The 16041-nt window shown below is 44.0% G+C and overlaps 1 protein-coding gene across 4 annotated transcripts in view; it reads left to right on the top strand.

Moving 5' to 3' along the window:
• The window catches only part of LOC119395728 (NADPH oxidase 4), a 357853-nt gene that overhangs the window by 315214 nt on the left and 26598 nt on the right, over positions 1-16041 (top strand). For all 4 annotated transcript variants that reach the window (XM_049416759.1, XM_049416758.1, XM_037662740.2 and 1 more), the window contains exons 7-11: positions 1915-1987; positions 2964-3044; positions 6659-6812; positions 11053-11310; positions 15016-15078. In XM_049416759.1, coding sequence (XP_049272716.1) covers positions 1915-1987; positions 2964-3044; positions 6659-6812; positions 11053-11310; positions 15016-15078 — 629 coding nt within the window. The remainder of the gene's footprint in view (positions 1-1914; positions 1988-2963; positions 3045-6658; positions 6813-11052; positions 11311-15015; positions 15079-16041) is intronic.

Here is a 16041-nt window from a genome sequence, read left to right as displayed (position 1 = left end):
CTTGGCAGGATCACGTGGTCTCCGCGGCCGCGTCGGCTGCTTGTGGCGCACTGCCGCGTGCTTTGAAAACGAGTTTCAAGTCCCACATGCGCTGCGGTCTGTTCAAATTCGGAAGTTTTCTCTCATTTTCTACTCAATTGAAACCATTTTAATAGAGTGGCTGCCTCCGAAGGCGACGAACATGGGGCCTTACCGCTCGGTGCCGCAGCGCCGCGCTTACGCAAAGGAGCCCAGTGTCAGCCTGCACTAGTAACCGCGGGACAAGAAACAGCGTGAAGCATGGGTTGTAAAGCTAAGAACCGGCAAGTAGCCATCCGCTACGAGTCTTGTGTGCAACAAGCACTTCCGCGACGAAGACTCTTGTTACTGCGTCGGGCCTGCGATGTTCGGTGAGTAGCAGACAGCGCGCACTGAGACGATGGCTCGCGCGCGCTTCCCGCCGGCAAATGATGCTTATCTGCCACAGGATGGTAAAAGCGCTACATTTTACCATGTGCGATGCCATCTCAGAACCCTCCAATGCGACCTCTTGATCGTCGGCCCCGTGCTCAGCGTCCACAAAATCGACTGCAGATGCGCAAGTCATTGTTTAGATACGTTGAATTAAAAAACGCACAGGGTCCCTTATGTATTCGTTAAAGATGACTAGAAGGCGAAAGCCACCTTCTTCTTGTCAGTCGATGCACTGATTCTCCCGCGTTACTGTATTTTCTTTATTTTCCTAGGCGTCGCATGCTACTACATGCTCGGTCTCGTAGACTGGTTCTCCTTCCACCAGCAATCTCGAAGTGGTGAAGCTTTGGTCTATGAATTTGTTGATCACAGAGAGCGGCAAGTTCACTGGAATGCAAACAGAACGATAATAAGGAGCATTTAAAAAAACGCGTCACATTTGCTCACGTTTTGTGTGAGCACCAAACGAAACGAATGCGCTGAATAAAGAAACAGAAGCAGCGGCATTTGCCCGCTGAGAAGGCCGATCAATACGCAGTGCGAGACAACTTGTCAAATGACATTGAAACGTACCCGAATTTAGACCGAAAAAGAAAAAAAAAACACTGAATCGTCGGGACGGCAGATCACAAAGTTGTCATGCGCACCGAAGCCGCAGTTGTAAGGAAATTGTTTTTGAACTGCTCTGATAGCGTCCGCGCAACAGTAGTTGTTTGTTTACTCACAAATTCTCATGTTTTGCGGCCTAAAGTTCACAGCGCGGTGCCAAAACGCGCTCGTAGCAAAAGCGAAACCATCAGTACGAACATACATGCAGACGCTCATACATGTAGAGGCACCGTCAGTCATCGCGAACCCGTGCGATCGCTGGCTTGAGGCTTCTTTCTGTTATGCTCCGTTTGGTTATACAGGCAGTGTACTCTAACGAGATATTTCACATAGTTTGCACTCAGCGAGTGACTACCTTTTACGCAAGAAGCCGGTTCAGGGGTCTCCAACGCGGTGACAGCGTGAAGCGGGTGCTCGGTTTTCTCCAAAGAGACAGCGACTGTAGACTATCTTGTGCTTTCAGTTCGTCGAAAATGATTATATTGACAGTAAAGAACACAGTTAATTTCGAAAGTACTTACAGAAATGCCCTGGAGGGCTTCCGCGAGGTGTATTTGTAGAGCGCCGACAGCAAAACCTATGGGGAGCGCGCCGGCGGCATCCTGCCTAGCACGCAATCGAGGCGCGTCCGATAGAGGGCGACTCCGTAACTCCTCGAGGCCAATACCATGGCAAAACACTAGGTGTTACATAGCTTGGGCTTCATATGCAAAATACGATACACAGGGCCTGGGACGTAGTGCGCATATCTCAAATCTAGTTTCCAACGCTTATAAGTTCAATGCAAGGCATGTTGTATACCAGTCCGCCGCTTATTTAGATTGATTAATACCGAATGGCGATTCCTTTTAGTTCCAGGTTGGACGGGACTGGCAATGGTGTGCCTTCTGGTATTTCTCTCCGTGGCGTCGCTCAAGTGTGTCAGGTGAGATGCGGTTTCACTTGCGGTTGTCTGGACCACAGGCGTTTCATGCATTTCGCGAACGGTTGTTTCTTTTTCAATAAAGAGCTTGGCAAGCGCATTTCAAAAATTTGGGGACAGTTTTGTTCCATTACGTGTACAGTGCGGTGCTTTTAACACTCCGACGTTCCCAACTGGAGGAGTGCTGCATCCACATATTACTCTGTTGAATCAATGTGCGCCTGAAAACGAGAGTACCCTTCTTAAGGGCCGGTTGTCGATACGATTGCTTACCGTGTACATCCGCTTAGGTTTAAGGGTTTAACTGATTCTTAGGTCAGGCAACGCACATGAGATTGGGAGTGAAATGTCGCGAAACTATTCTTAAAAAGATCACGATAGTTTCAGAAGTATATTTGTTCCCCGTTTGCATTTATGATTTTCTTGCCGCCAGGGCAGAAAGGTCCCTTTGCTGATTAGTTTTATACAAATGTATTTAGTGCGATCCCTTTACCTTCTATGCAAACAGGGTGCAACGAAACATAATTGCGCTCGTCAAAACAAGAGCGTAATTTACAAACGGTAAATTACATTCCGCAACTCATCAGAGCAAAAACACAGAATATGTTTCAGTTGTGTTGTTACATAGATTTAATATAGGGAAACCTTAGAAGGCCTTAGAGGCTCACATCAGTGGTTCCTTAGAGCGTTAGACTGTTGAAAATAAGCCGATGCAGTTTCTTGAAGTTCCAATAAGTTATTGCTTTTTGATATATTTTATTGATTATCTCCGTGTTAAACAGGCAGCAACCAATTCAATAAAAATTGACATAAGGGATGAGCGATGCTGTACGAGAACTAAAAATCTAACAAGAAGATGTATAAGAAACTAATTGAAAGTGCTAGAAAAAGCGAAACTATACAGAAACGTTCCTCTTCCATAACATCTTTTATCATGAAGTTTTAGATAATAATTTTTATTGTTTTTTTTTTTTTGCAGGAGATCGTGCTACGATCTGTTCTGGTACTCGCATCATCTTTTATTACTGTTCCTGGTCTTAGCAATTTTTCATCCTCTCAGGTAAGAATGCAGAACAACAAATGTCGGCCTAGCAAAATTCCCTATTCGTGAATTGTTAAACATATCGAGTACTCTCATTGAGATGCAGATAACTCCCGAACATCGAAAATCTTTAAGTATATCTATAAGTGCACATGGTATGTTGTTTCTGAACAGTTCAGTGTATTTCAAGACTACTTTCTTGCGTTCAGTGCAGGCGGTTAGGATGTCAATTGATTCTTAATGCTGATAATTCATGTTGCTTTTAGTGACACCAAGTTCATTTTAGCAGTATAGTCCGTTACAACCTAAGAAAAAATGTGGGCTCCGCCCAAAAAACTACGACGCACCGGCCCTTCCCTGTCAAGGGCAGTCGTGCAAGCTGGTTTCAGCTCGAACCGTAAGTGCTTTTTCTGGGTTATTGTAAATACTACGCATTAAAGTTAAACGTTCGTCGTTACTACCTAAAACATCATTTTTGGCTGAGCAGGGATGTCAGATTCCCTGAAGAAATTTACGGGGACGTTCAAGCTTCCGGCCTAAAACTTAGAAAGTCAACTATCTGAAACGCTCGAGAAGTGGTTGGCGTCACAAGAATGAGCAAGCGGTTTTGTATGGAGCATTCATGCGAATTCTCTATTGGAGGGACGACGATGGCTGTGGGCGGAGCTGACGTTCTTTTCATTCTTAGTTTGTAGCCGACTATAGGTTATATTTCAGTATCATATGTGGCGACGAAAACATTTTCCATTGTATGAGCTCAATGTCGTACAAAATTTTACATTTTTTTTACATTTTTATGTTTTATATTACAGCAAAAATTCTAATACATGCATGCTGCAGCTACTTCAACACTGCTTAACAACATCTGTAATGGGATGGAAGCTTTTGAATGAGGTGCCTTTTTTGTTACGCCGTGATAACGCTTAAATTTTCTTAACTTCTGCCTTAGTTTTGTACTGTCGTCGATGTTGGCGGCGGCACCGTCCGCTGCGCGGACACTCGAAGACGCTGCGCACGACAATCTCGCGGGATGATTATTTTGCGACAAAGGCACCGGCGGCGACGGCAACTCGCTTGAAGCTCCCGACTGTGCCTGCGTATTGTTAGAAAACCAGAGCTTACTCCATCATCGTAGCAACTAGTAGTAGTTAATGTTAGAATGGCCGAAAAATATTCGTTACACTGAGACAGAACCTCGGACGTCCAAGCGAGCTTGGAAGCTCAAGGTCGGGAGAAGGTATCCCTCGCGCCCTGCTGACGCAAAACAGTCGCATTACACGCATACATGAACGTCGTGGGATTGCTTATATTCATTTCGAGGTATATTATTTCTAGGTATAATTTGCGGTCGTATTATAATTTGCCCTACAAATGTCAAGTATGAGCAGCTCTGATGTTTCAGTGGGAGCGTCTGTGTCACTGGGAAGAACATTTGTGACTCAACTGGAATTTTATCCGATGAGCAAGTTTTTTTGCATCGCTACAGACAGGCGTTTTAAATTTCAGCGAAGCACCATAAATGCAGAGTATTGTAAAGGACTGACTCTTTGGAGTGGTGCTTAAGGTCAAGTTGAACAAAAATTTAAGCATAACCAGTTCGTAAATCTGGAAATTGCAAGATGTTAACTAGCTTCCCAAGCAAATGCAAGAGTCAGCAAGATATTGACAAGTTCGGGCTTTGGGATGGGCGCATGCGTATTTTCATAGCGTGTAGTTGTATGCCAGTGTTTTATCTTGCAGTCATTAACAAGTCGGCCAACCTCAGAAGCAATCGATTGAGCGTGTGTCTATAATATTAATGTGCTACAGTATTCATTGGAGTGGTTAGACTACTTATTTTGAGCGATAATGAACAAATGTTAAATTTACTCTTTCCAATTTGAAATGCAAAAATAATAGGCGAATGTAAATTAAGGAGAAACAAAAGCAAGCCGGCCACGTTTGTGGACCAGTCATACAAATAGTAGCCAAAGGCCTTATTACTCCTGTATCGATTTACTGTTTTATCGAATGGCTGGTGAGTGCTATAAGCTGTTAACTTAAAACCACGATCCACAACACCTCACTAATCTTTGCAGGAAGTTCAAGTGTTGTAGCTTTGCCGGTAAGTAAGGAATATGGTGCCTTAAGCAGGGTGTCTCTTGGTTTCGGCCAGTCGCCAAAAAGTCCGTAGGGCGAGTCGAGCAAAATATTGCATGAAGAGTATCCATTTATGTTTTTTACGTTTACAAGAGCAACTCCTCAACTCAGCAATTATGCGGTGTGGTTGAAAATCCAGTTATTATTCCTTTAACATGATCTAGGATTTTTAATTGACCAGTCGTCCTATATGAAAATTTTGAAACCTTTACTCAAAATATAAACAATACTTACTCCTTTGATTCAAATGCATCTGCCTGTGTTGTTTCTCACTGTGATAAACGGCTCATGCGTGTCAACATAAACGTGCGCGTTTTTTTCTTGGTTCTTTAATGAATCTGAAAGAGAAGGAAATGCTTGCCACAGGTAAGGCCAACTGTCCTAGCGCGCAACGAACGATTCACTATAATTTCGTTATTTGTCCTCAATAGCTGCGCTTTGCCAACAACCTTGTGCGTTATTTAAGGTATACTTCTACGTTGTATCAAACATATGCGAGGCGATAAAAATAGAAGTGCAAATAATAATGTTCCATGTAATTGCGCTGTGCATCAAAGAGTGAATTTTCCGTATGCATAGCCCCTTTACTTGACAAGTATTTTTAAACCAACATAGAAGATGTGCGCAATAGGATGCTTACACATCATAGCTGTACGAAATGAATTGCTGAAAAACGCAGAAAAACGAATTGCGGAAATTTGAAACACATGCGCATCAGTAAAGCATTGAAAGCGGTATGAAATACCGAGCGTGTGGTAAGCTTGCAAGGCCCATGACATAGCGTATTTTGTGGTACTAGAATCTATAAGACATCACGTACTAACTCTAAATACTTCAGTTAGTAATGTCACAACCAAATTTATGACTTCGTATAGAAAACAGCTCATGTGAGAATTGAGATTTTAATTGGTGGAATTACATGCTTATATATGTTGAGTGAATCTATGGTACTACCTTTTGTTCGACACTGATTGTGAAGCGAAAATGAAGTGACGATGACAAGTAAACAACTTCGCACATTTTCTTGTGCGGCAAGTTTTTAAAATGTCTTTTATTGCCAACTATTTTACGCTTTTCAATTTGAACATAAACATATGCAAATTATGCAGATTACATGCACGGCTGCTGTATGTTGTAATGGTGCAGATGGAGCTTGTTAGTCATACATACTTTATGATTTTCTCACGTTATTTGGAACACAAAACACATTCAAAATAGCACACATGCATAGCGCTCCTCCCTGTCTCCTGTTGGGTGCTTTGTGCCTAACACAGATCCTTAAAAAACAGCAGTGTGCTAAAACATATCGCATTCGAACGTTTTCATCTCCCGTTAATCAGTGCCCACGGGAAATGTGCTACAGAGCGAAACAATGTGTCATGTGCAGATAGGCGCCACACGAAATATCATCGAAATGAGCGTTCTTCGAATGGCTGTGCAACATCGCGAAACACATAGCTCTAATGACGCGCTTTCCTCTGTTAACACGATAGCGGAGTGCTTAAAGAACAAGTGAACATTGAAGAGCACGTTCCTGGTTGCCAGTACATGAACACCAGCAGGAGAGATGAGATACCTTATCCGGAACCACGGCCGGACGTTGGAGTCTGCTTTGTGCCGCCCATTTTCATCTCCCAGAAGAGTGAGGTAAGTCTACGAATGTTATTGTGCGTCACTTGGAGAGTAGTGTAAAAACGGAAGCCTCGTTTAAAGTGTACTAATAGGCTACTTACTTGATCCTTACAACGTGCGCTGCCCCGCTATAATGGCACCGGGCAGCGCACCCGGTGTACGCTGCCGTACGCATAAGGAAGCCCCGTATTTCGTTGTGCGCCAACGCGAATGGCTGACACTGATTGAATATTGAAATTTAGTGTTTGGAGAAGCCCACAGCGTTGTAATACACGGTTCGTTTTCATAGAAAGGTGGCCTTCTATAGAATCCAGTGAGGAAGTAGTATTTGCCTACTTGGTTGCACAGGATTTATACGCCTTCTGAGGCGCTAGGATATAATGTTTCGCGCAGACAATGCTTGTAATGCGGAGAATGACGTTGTGTTCTGTTCCGTTCTGTTCTGTTTTAACTGTCTTCCTGTGGATAGGTTGAGGTTTATATTACCTCGGCTACCCCATTTCTATAAGCTCTGCAGCGAAAAAAGAAAAAAAAAGTGGCTACCCAAAATAAAAATGGCGACCTTAAGAAAAAGACATAGAGCAGACCCGACAAATATAGGCAAGGTCTGCCACACTGAGCTCTGCCGGACCATCAATAAAGTTCTTACGAACCAACCAGATCGAAACAAGTAAAAAAAATAACGGGAGTTCACACTACAATGAGAAGTGTCAAGCCGAATTAGAAAGGAGGTCGCGACAGTAAAATCAATGACATGTATGGGCTTCTTCTGAAATCTATGCCCAAAACTTTGGCAGTTGTGTGCGTACGGCGATGAAATAAAACGGCAATCTAAACGATCGTTTCCATGTTAAAAAAATAGCACATGTCACGCAGTAGGATTTCTATTTAAAGCCAAGCAGTCTTCTAACATAATTTTATTAACATATACAATTATGCTTATTAACAATTGAAATACTTCCATTCGCTTTTCAAACTTTGATTCATGAAAGTTCAGTAAAGTGACAATTCTTTCAAAATATGCGTGTCACCAAAGTATGTCAGAACATTTGCCGTATTGCGTTCTTCCGTCACTATTGACGCAAATGTAAGTGCCAGCTTGCGTGGTAGAGCCGCAAGCTGTGCACCACTTGCCCTGTCCTCGTTAGTCCTACATTAGAATGCCGTACCAACTAGCCCAAGTTGAAGCACGTGATATTAACTGTAAAGGTTGGGCACTAGCCCTTTCAAAACTGCGTTAGTTGCCATAAAGGCGCATGACGATACGAAGAAACACCACTGGTAGCATTTAAATGGTCTTCCGTCTGGCAAATGACATTAAATGCGAAAAGCAATGCGAAAAAAGAATAAATCGTTATTCCCGTATAAAATTAATAACACCGAATTAAGCGCGATTACTCAACATAAATACCTGGGATTAACTATAACTGAGGACCTTAGATGGAGTAGTCATATAGGCCACATAACAGCGACCGCGCTCAAACGACTCTTTTTCATCCGACGCTGGCGCCTTCGATTAGCCCCAATAGATACCAAACTGTTGGCTTATAATGCATTTGTAAGACCGATACTAGAAAACGCAAACATCGCATGGTTTACTTTTACTACACAAGACATCGCTAAACTTGACGGCGTACAAAGAAAGGCAGTCAGGTTCATTTTTAACAAGTACGGGCCACATGAATCACCTACGGTGTTAATGGAAACTGCTGGCATAGATACTCTTTAATGCCGAGCCAAAATAGCTAGACTGAAATATGTGTACTTACTTACACATAACGAAGTAAATATTGATGCCACTAACTTCATAACAAGCGTACAAACACGCCCTACCAGACATTACCATACACAGATGCTCACTGAATACACCTTGCACACGGCGTGTTTCAAAAATCGATTTTTTTTTCATTGACCATAAGAGAATGGAATAACTAGCAAACCGGTTGTCTTACACTGGTTAACCTCCCTGCCTTTCCTTCTCTATTATTTCTTCTTCTTCTTCCCCTACATATCATAGAAAGCACTAACACTGTTCTTAACTGCACTTGAAATCGAACCCTGTTAGATAGTCCTGTTCTTTGCCCTCCTATTTATGTATGAAACTACACCTGTCACCTGTTTGTTCTTAAAGGCCTCATGAAGCACCCCTTGGGCTTGTTGAGAAAACACATCCTGCGGAAAGCTGACTCGGCTATGAACTGCTCAGCCAAACATTGCAGTCGTGCGCGTCGCGTAGAGGCTACAAGCGGAGCGCGAAGTTGCTGTTTTCTCAGGCGCCCTCTTTTGAAACAGAGCCCGGTTCTCACTCTCGCCGGTGGGCGGGGCGCCTGTCAGTTGACGTCGCGTATCTGTGTCTCCGCGTCGCAAAAGCCATAGCATCCTCATTGGCCGATAGCCGACATAAATCTAGAGCGGCGTTCGGATCAGATGCGCTTCTTGCCACAGGGTGCCGCCACTTGCCGGCGACGCACTCCTGAGTCTGCTAACTTTACACGGTAGCCGCACTCGCGCTTGCGAATCACAGCGGGAGAGCGATTGCGTTTCATGACGCGCGCTGGTGTAACTTCTTTCCCCATCCCTCCCTATGTAGCTTCCAGTGCGCTCGTCAGGACGAGAAAAGAGAGAAAGCGCTGAGAGCGTGAGCCAAACCCCCGTAACTCCGCTCGTTCTTGACAGATTCGAGAAATTATTGCGGCAATCGATTCCGCGGGCAGTACACTCCGATACTGAGGTCATTAGATCATTACTTGAAAAAGTGGTTCATGACTCCTTTAATGCGTTTTTATGCTCTTATTATTCTTTTCCCATATTTGAGGTCCCACAGTATGCATTTGTCGCCTCACGCTGAAGCACCGCTGTGCAAAAATGCTTACACCTTGGTCTCACGATGTTTTTCTTTTCTTTTTTTCTCCTTTGTTTTTCCTTCACTACAGTTTTATTTCACTATGCGAGCCTGTTTTCTTTATATTCACATGCTACTAATCACTCTTCTGTTACACTTTCTTTGTAATTATTTGTTCTTGCCATTGTATCACAATTTGCGTTATTTTGTATTCAACTACTGTATATGACCTGCTGCTTTGATGTCTTTGGGATTGCTGATGAAATAAAATAAATCAAGCTGCACAGTATACAGAGCGAGCAGCTGTTCCAGGTGAGATCGATGACACGCAGACGATAAATAGTGTTTGTGCGTTTTATTTTCAACATAAAAATGTGAGGTATTCATTTACGAGCTATGCAAAATTAATTCAAGGCCTATTTCATGTCTGTAAAAACAGAGGGTGAAACGAAGCAATTACTCGACCCTTGTGATGTCAACGTCCTTCGCAAGGGAAGCGTTTTAGCTATCAAGCTGTTTATATCCTTTTTGCTGGTTTGAGGAGTACCTGCTGGAATGTGAGGATAAATCTTTGTGCGCTCGCATGCTAGCTCCACAGATCACGTTTCGTATACGCTTTGGTGCTGTTGAAAATAGCGTCAGTTTTTGTAAAACGTCTTAAAGCGTGAGGTTCGTTCTCGTATAGTGTATGTTTCCTAACTTATCACGTACAATAACCATCAATACGACGATGTGGGGATTTTGATATAATGCTTCAAAACAAGTGCAAATGTTTCACCTTTTGCGAAAACTGTTTTATGGCAGACATGAATTGTATTCTCAATGCTATTAGCGCAACCCGATAGGGCAGGTGGTCATAGGCTACGTTTATAAAAAAGATGGAAGTATTTAATGCTCAGTCGTTGCGATAAGCAAGTGACGTTTAGAATAGGGGTATAAAAAGCACGAACATGAATGCCAGCACAATGGTCACTAGGGTTCGGTAGGAGTACATAATAAAAGTAGACACTTGTATGCAGAAAGAAAAGCGAGACAATTACGATGCTAGACTGAATACAATAAAGTAACACTGATTGTAAGGGAACAGGCTGGGTCGGTGCTTTCCAAAAAGATGCCAATAAAAACTATCATCATCATCACCGTTCACGCCTACACTATCCCGGTAGTCAGCGAAGGAGCGTACTTAATTCAGACATGCTAATGCATCAGTGTAGTTTCGCGGCCTCACAAGGCCAGGCGAATGTCCAAAGTATAGACCGAAGTTACTGGTGCTTACTGTTAAGCTATCTCGTTCGTTGGTATCTGCTATTCAGTAGGCGCTCTATTAGCAATGGTAATATTGATGTTACCTGAGGTCGCTTATGCCCATGCTTGTGCGCATGCGCCCTGCGGCGCGGCGGCCTGCTGCAGTAGACGTGGAAGTGGATGCTGGCGGCCTTTGCGCTCTTCGGCCTGGACGCCTGTTGCCGGCTCTACAGGCGACGCTCGGCCGCCAAGCTTGAAGCGGTCCAGTTACACGGCGCCCCCGCAACATTCAAGGCCGACGCGTCTGCGCCTGTGGCGGCAACCGCGGCACCCAGCCTCGTACCTGCTCCTGGCGATGACCCGTACCGAGACGCGGTCGTGGAACTGCGACTAGCCAAGAAAGGGATGATCGCCAGGCCGGGACAGGTACGCTACCTTCTTTAACTGTTCGGCGAGGTGATGGAAAAGCCTGAAATAACATATTCGTGGTCAGGGGCCACGATTTGTCACGGGCTATATCATCTTAATTCTTTGTACCGTATGTCATGGGCTGAGACGTGGCTGAGCCTTCGCCAGGCCGCCGCTATTGCTATGGGTCTGTGCACAGTCATGTGATAGGAAGAAGACAAGAAATTAAGGGTAACTTTACATGTTAAAGAGACAGGACGTGCAAACACGGACCCAAGAGAGAAGTCAAGACACCACAAACGTGCGGATATGCGAAGATTTACCAACTAGCTCAGCTCCCTATCACTGTAAGAGGCGTTTGTGGTGTCTTGACCTCTCTCTTGTGTCCGTGTTTCCACGCCCTCTCTCTTTAACATGAATGCCGACCAACTAGCTCAGCTCTCTGTTATTTTAGCTTTACATAATATGCCCGGTGCTCGGTGTTCGCTCTTCGTACTGCATGAAATCGGTGCACGAGAAGCGCGAGTTTATTGGAGCCTTTGGCGGTCACTTTTTGTTTCTCTTGCTATACGATTATCTGAACGAACGCTCCTGCCAAAGCAACAATTTCAAGTAGTTCGCTGAGAATGTCTCGCTGTTAAGTAGCCAACATATAACTTTTTCCATTTATAATTCGGCCAGTCTAATCATACTCGAGTTTTCTTAAAAGAGGGGTCGGTACTATAACATTTTTCCTCTTGAAGCAGTGGCGTAGCGAGGGGGTGGCACAACGGGCCCGTGCCCCCCTCCCCCCGCCCTCGAAATAAATTTTTTTTCAGTGCATACTCAGCCCAAAATGGCACTCGACCACATCTACCTGCCCGGCCCTCACTTCAGATCAAGGAGGTGCCCTCCGCAAAAAGATTTCTTCCTACGCCCCTGTCTTGAAGGAGCTCAATACCGTGCGGATATGCGATGACATATCAGATTATTGTATAGTAGGGGTGCTTTATTATTACTATAATTCGACATGTACATACAGACACACAAGGACACATGGAAATAGGGCGTAATCAGGCTGACAGCTGCCACCTAGAGGGGCAAAAGGCCGGCCTACTCTTTCGGGAGGAGGGATGAGGAGAAGAAAATAGAGATAAGAGGAATGCAAGTAGGAATCTAAAAAAAGGGACGAATACTCGCTCTGAAATAAGTAAAAACGCGAAAAAAAAAAAACATCCTTAAACGGGCGGCCAGTTCCGGTTTATCGATGAAAATCAGTAGAGCTCGAAGGGCATGGTCACGCCGAGCAGCACACCCTCTGAGAAAGTGGTAATCCTCAAACGTCGCACACTTAAGTTCAATGAGCCTGTAGTCCTTAATTAGCAATACCGGCTGCATAGCGAATGCGGGTGGCTAATAACATCAGATAGGTAAAAAAAGTCATAGTTTCGCCGCAAGGGGCAAGCAATCAATGCGATAGCAACAAACTGGAGTGTTATACGAAGCAAGGCTCATAATAATATCTGGGGTTTAACGTCCCAAAACCACGATATGATTATGAGAGACGCCGTAGTGGAGGGCACCGGGAATTTCGATCACCTGGAGTTCTTTAACGTGCACCTAAATCTAAGTACACGGGCCTCAGACATTTTCGCCGTCATCGAAAATGCAGCCGCCGCGGCCGGGATTCAATCCCGCGACCTTCGGGTCAGCAGTCGAGCGCCATAACCACTAGAACACCGTGGCGGGGCTACGAAGTAAGGCTACAGCGAAGTCTTTTGGATCAGATCTCGCGCAACTCTACAAAACGCTGGTTTAAGCGATTACGACTGCTCCAGGCAGGGAGAGAAGTGGTTTTCGTGCTGTCTGTCGCCTTAGTGCGAAGTAACGGTTGAAAGCACAGTACGTATATGAGGCGTCTAGTGATGGCTGTCGAGATAGCGCACGCGCCAGCTCGCGCGGCCGTGCCCTTATGATAGTTCCTACGCAGTGACGCCAACGGTAGATGAGCCTTTTTTTACCGAGGCAACCGATCCTCCTGCGAACATTTCGGTTTACTTAGAAACGAGAAACCAGGGGATATTCGGCAGTGCAAACGCATTTAGTGCACATAATATTCAATATTTTCAGCGGTCATGCGGCAATGCACACTCAATAAAAGATTAAAGCAACAACATTATAAGGCGGACGCTGCCATTTCAGAAGCCAATCAGCACGAAGGTGGAAGACGAAAGACACATGTACAACAGGATCAGTGCTGAACAAAAGCACTGTCATTTCCTTGCATTAGGGAATACAGTACAATGGCGAGATTTCGGATGCGCGCCACATTTTGAAAGGGCGGCACAGCATAGTCGCTCGTCATACATTATTGATATTCGAAGCAGCAAATATAGATTAACTAGCCGACGCATGCTTAAGCGTATCGTGTCTGTCGGTGGCTGAGGAAAGAGACCTTCCGTGATGTGTATATGATTAGACAAACAAGCAGCTGTGATTCAGCGGCCAGCAGGAGTACGTGGTTAGTTGCTGTATGTTTGCTTATTTTCCTGCGTACGTTATATATCCCGGACACCTCAGAAAACAGGAGTACTTCACTTAGCGCATATCTGTGTCGCCTTCACGCCTTACCCTTTTTTGCGTGGTTATTGGTCCACTACAAGTCAGCCCCAACTAACCCATAAACTAGCCCTAAATACGTGTAAAGCTCTCCACGCAATAGACGTCTGCCTTTATAAAAATCACCAAGCTTTAAGGAACGTTATTTCTTTCAGTAATGCTTAGAAAAAAAAGCAAACAGCAACATCTACTTTGCGTGAAAGGGCGGGGAACGAAGGGAACAAGTGCTGTTCACATTCTCGGCGTGAGATGGAGCCGCCAAGGGTGTGCCGGCACGCTCCAGAATTTGTTGCTTTCAGTATTGTGTGTGAATAAATTGTAAAAGAAATAAATTATATCTTTGTGAATCAAAAAGCAACTTGTCTATACACAGAAGCATTATACAAATTTCCCGTGCAAAATGTCTAGAAAGAAGGGCAAGAAACTGCAAGAATCGCTGGCCGACATGGCTACATATTAGTCCTTAACAATATATTCAGAAGGGACGCAGGAACACGCCGCGGCTTCTGGCCATACTATGACACCAAGTACGTCCGCTATGTTCAGGGCAATACAATTGTGAATACGGCTGCGGAGTTGTCCGCGCATTCGGCAGGTGCTTTCATGGAGAGCTCCGATATTTACGCGAAGTTAAATACCAGCGATTTGCAAATAGTTTTCTCTGTCGGTCTTCTAACACTGCATGGGAAGGCTTTCGTTGTACACACTTCTTGTGAGCTGTTTTTCCCTGGAAGTGAAGTCGCTAGCTTTTTAGTTACGTAATCAGCTTCTAACGTCGCAAAATAACAGGTGCAATGGGTGAACTTGCAGAAAAGTACTTGTTGCACATTTTCGCTCCATGGTAATACACCTGTAAGACGCCAATACCTAGGGCAATGCGCAGACAGATTGTTCATCGACTCCATTAACTCTTTATGCGAACTTCGAATGTATAGCGCATAAGACACGGATGCCAAAAGATAGAGACGTCGACAGCGTTTGACGCTTGAGACGTGACGCTCGTGCTGTCTGCGTCGCTATCTTTTGGCATCCGTGTCTAATGCGCTACCCATTCGAAGTTATGCTACCAACCTGCACAACTCGCCACAATTGTCAGTATTTATGTGAAATTATTCTGCTTTGCAGTACGTCCTGCTCAACTGCCCGAAGATATCTTTGATGGAGTGGCATCCTTTCACAGTTACATCTGTAAGTAAGCGTTTCTCCGTTCTGCTTTTTCCGTACTGTTGCGTGATGTAACTTAAGACTACACGATAGAAAATAACAGATTTGTCTGTAGATTTCACTGGAGTAAAGTCACAGTGTTTACTATTAAGGTAGTTAAGAAATTGGAATTTTTGGAACTTATCAGCCATATAAAATTCAAGATTCAAAAGAAAAATGTCAATGCTTCAATTGCTACCGGGAAATTGTTATTCACAGTAACAATATTAACAGTATATATCACAAGAGAGCGAACATTTCGAATGATTCTAAACAATCCACAAATGATGGCGTCTTTTGATGATTTTACGAGTGAGAGATTGGTCTGTGTAGTGTGCCCATCAGGAAAACGACAAAGCATGATTCAGTCAAATATGAGATAAACTGATTTAAACCTGACTGGCAGTAGTTGCTGCAGATTAAGGGCTGCCACAGCAACCTTGTAAGCCGCAAACAACCATTGTTGCGCGGGCCAATAATATTATTGTTGATGTCGAGACATGCTGTGCACGCAATGCTTAAATGTCATAGAAGACAACAAGCAACGCTTTTGTCTTCTTCAGTTCTCCATATATTTAACCCCGTGACGTCGAGTATTACTTTCCCAATGATCTTCAGCCAAGATACCGAACTCACCATCTGCTTCTGTATATTTCATAGTCAATAACAAAATTTCCGTAACAAATAACTACCTAAAAAAATTAAAAAGTGAAAATCCCGGTGTACAATACACATTCGAATGGTATAGTGTCATTTGTTAATCAGATGATTTTCGTCGTATTTTTTTAACAAATCAGGCAACAGGTTACCTGCAAGTAAATATAACCATGTGTATAAACAAGGCACATGCGATGCACATGAATAAACATTTCTCTGGCGTATTCAGAAACTTTTCATGTGCATAGTGCGATAGTTTAATGCAGGGTAGAGATAAGCGGAAGTCTCACG

The sequence above is a fragment of the Rhipicephalus sanguineus genome, chromosome 6 (assembly GCF_013339695.2).
Source record: "Rhipicephalus sanguineus isolate Rsan-2018 chromosome 6, BIME_Rsan_1.4, whole genome shotgun sequence".
NCBI lineage: Eukaryota > Metazoa > Arthropoda > Arachnida > Ixodida > Ixodidae > Rhipicephalus > Rhipicephalus sanguineus.
Note: the sequence above shows the minus strand (reverse complement) of the source record. Positions and strands in the feature narration are given on the sequence as shown.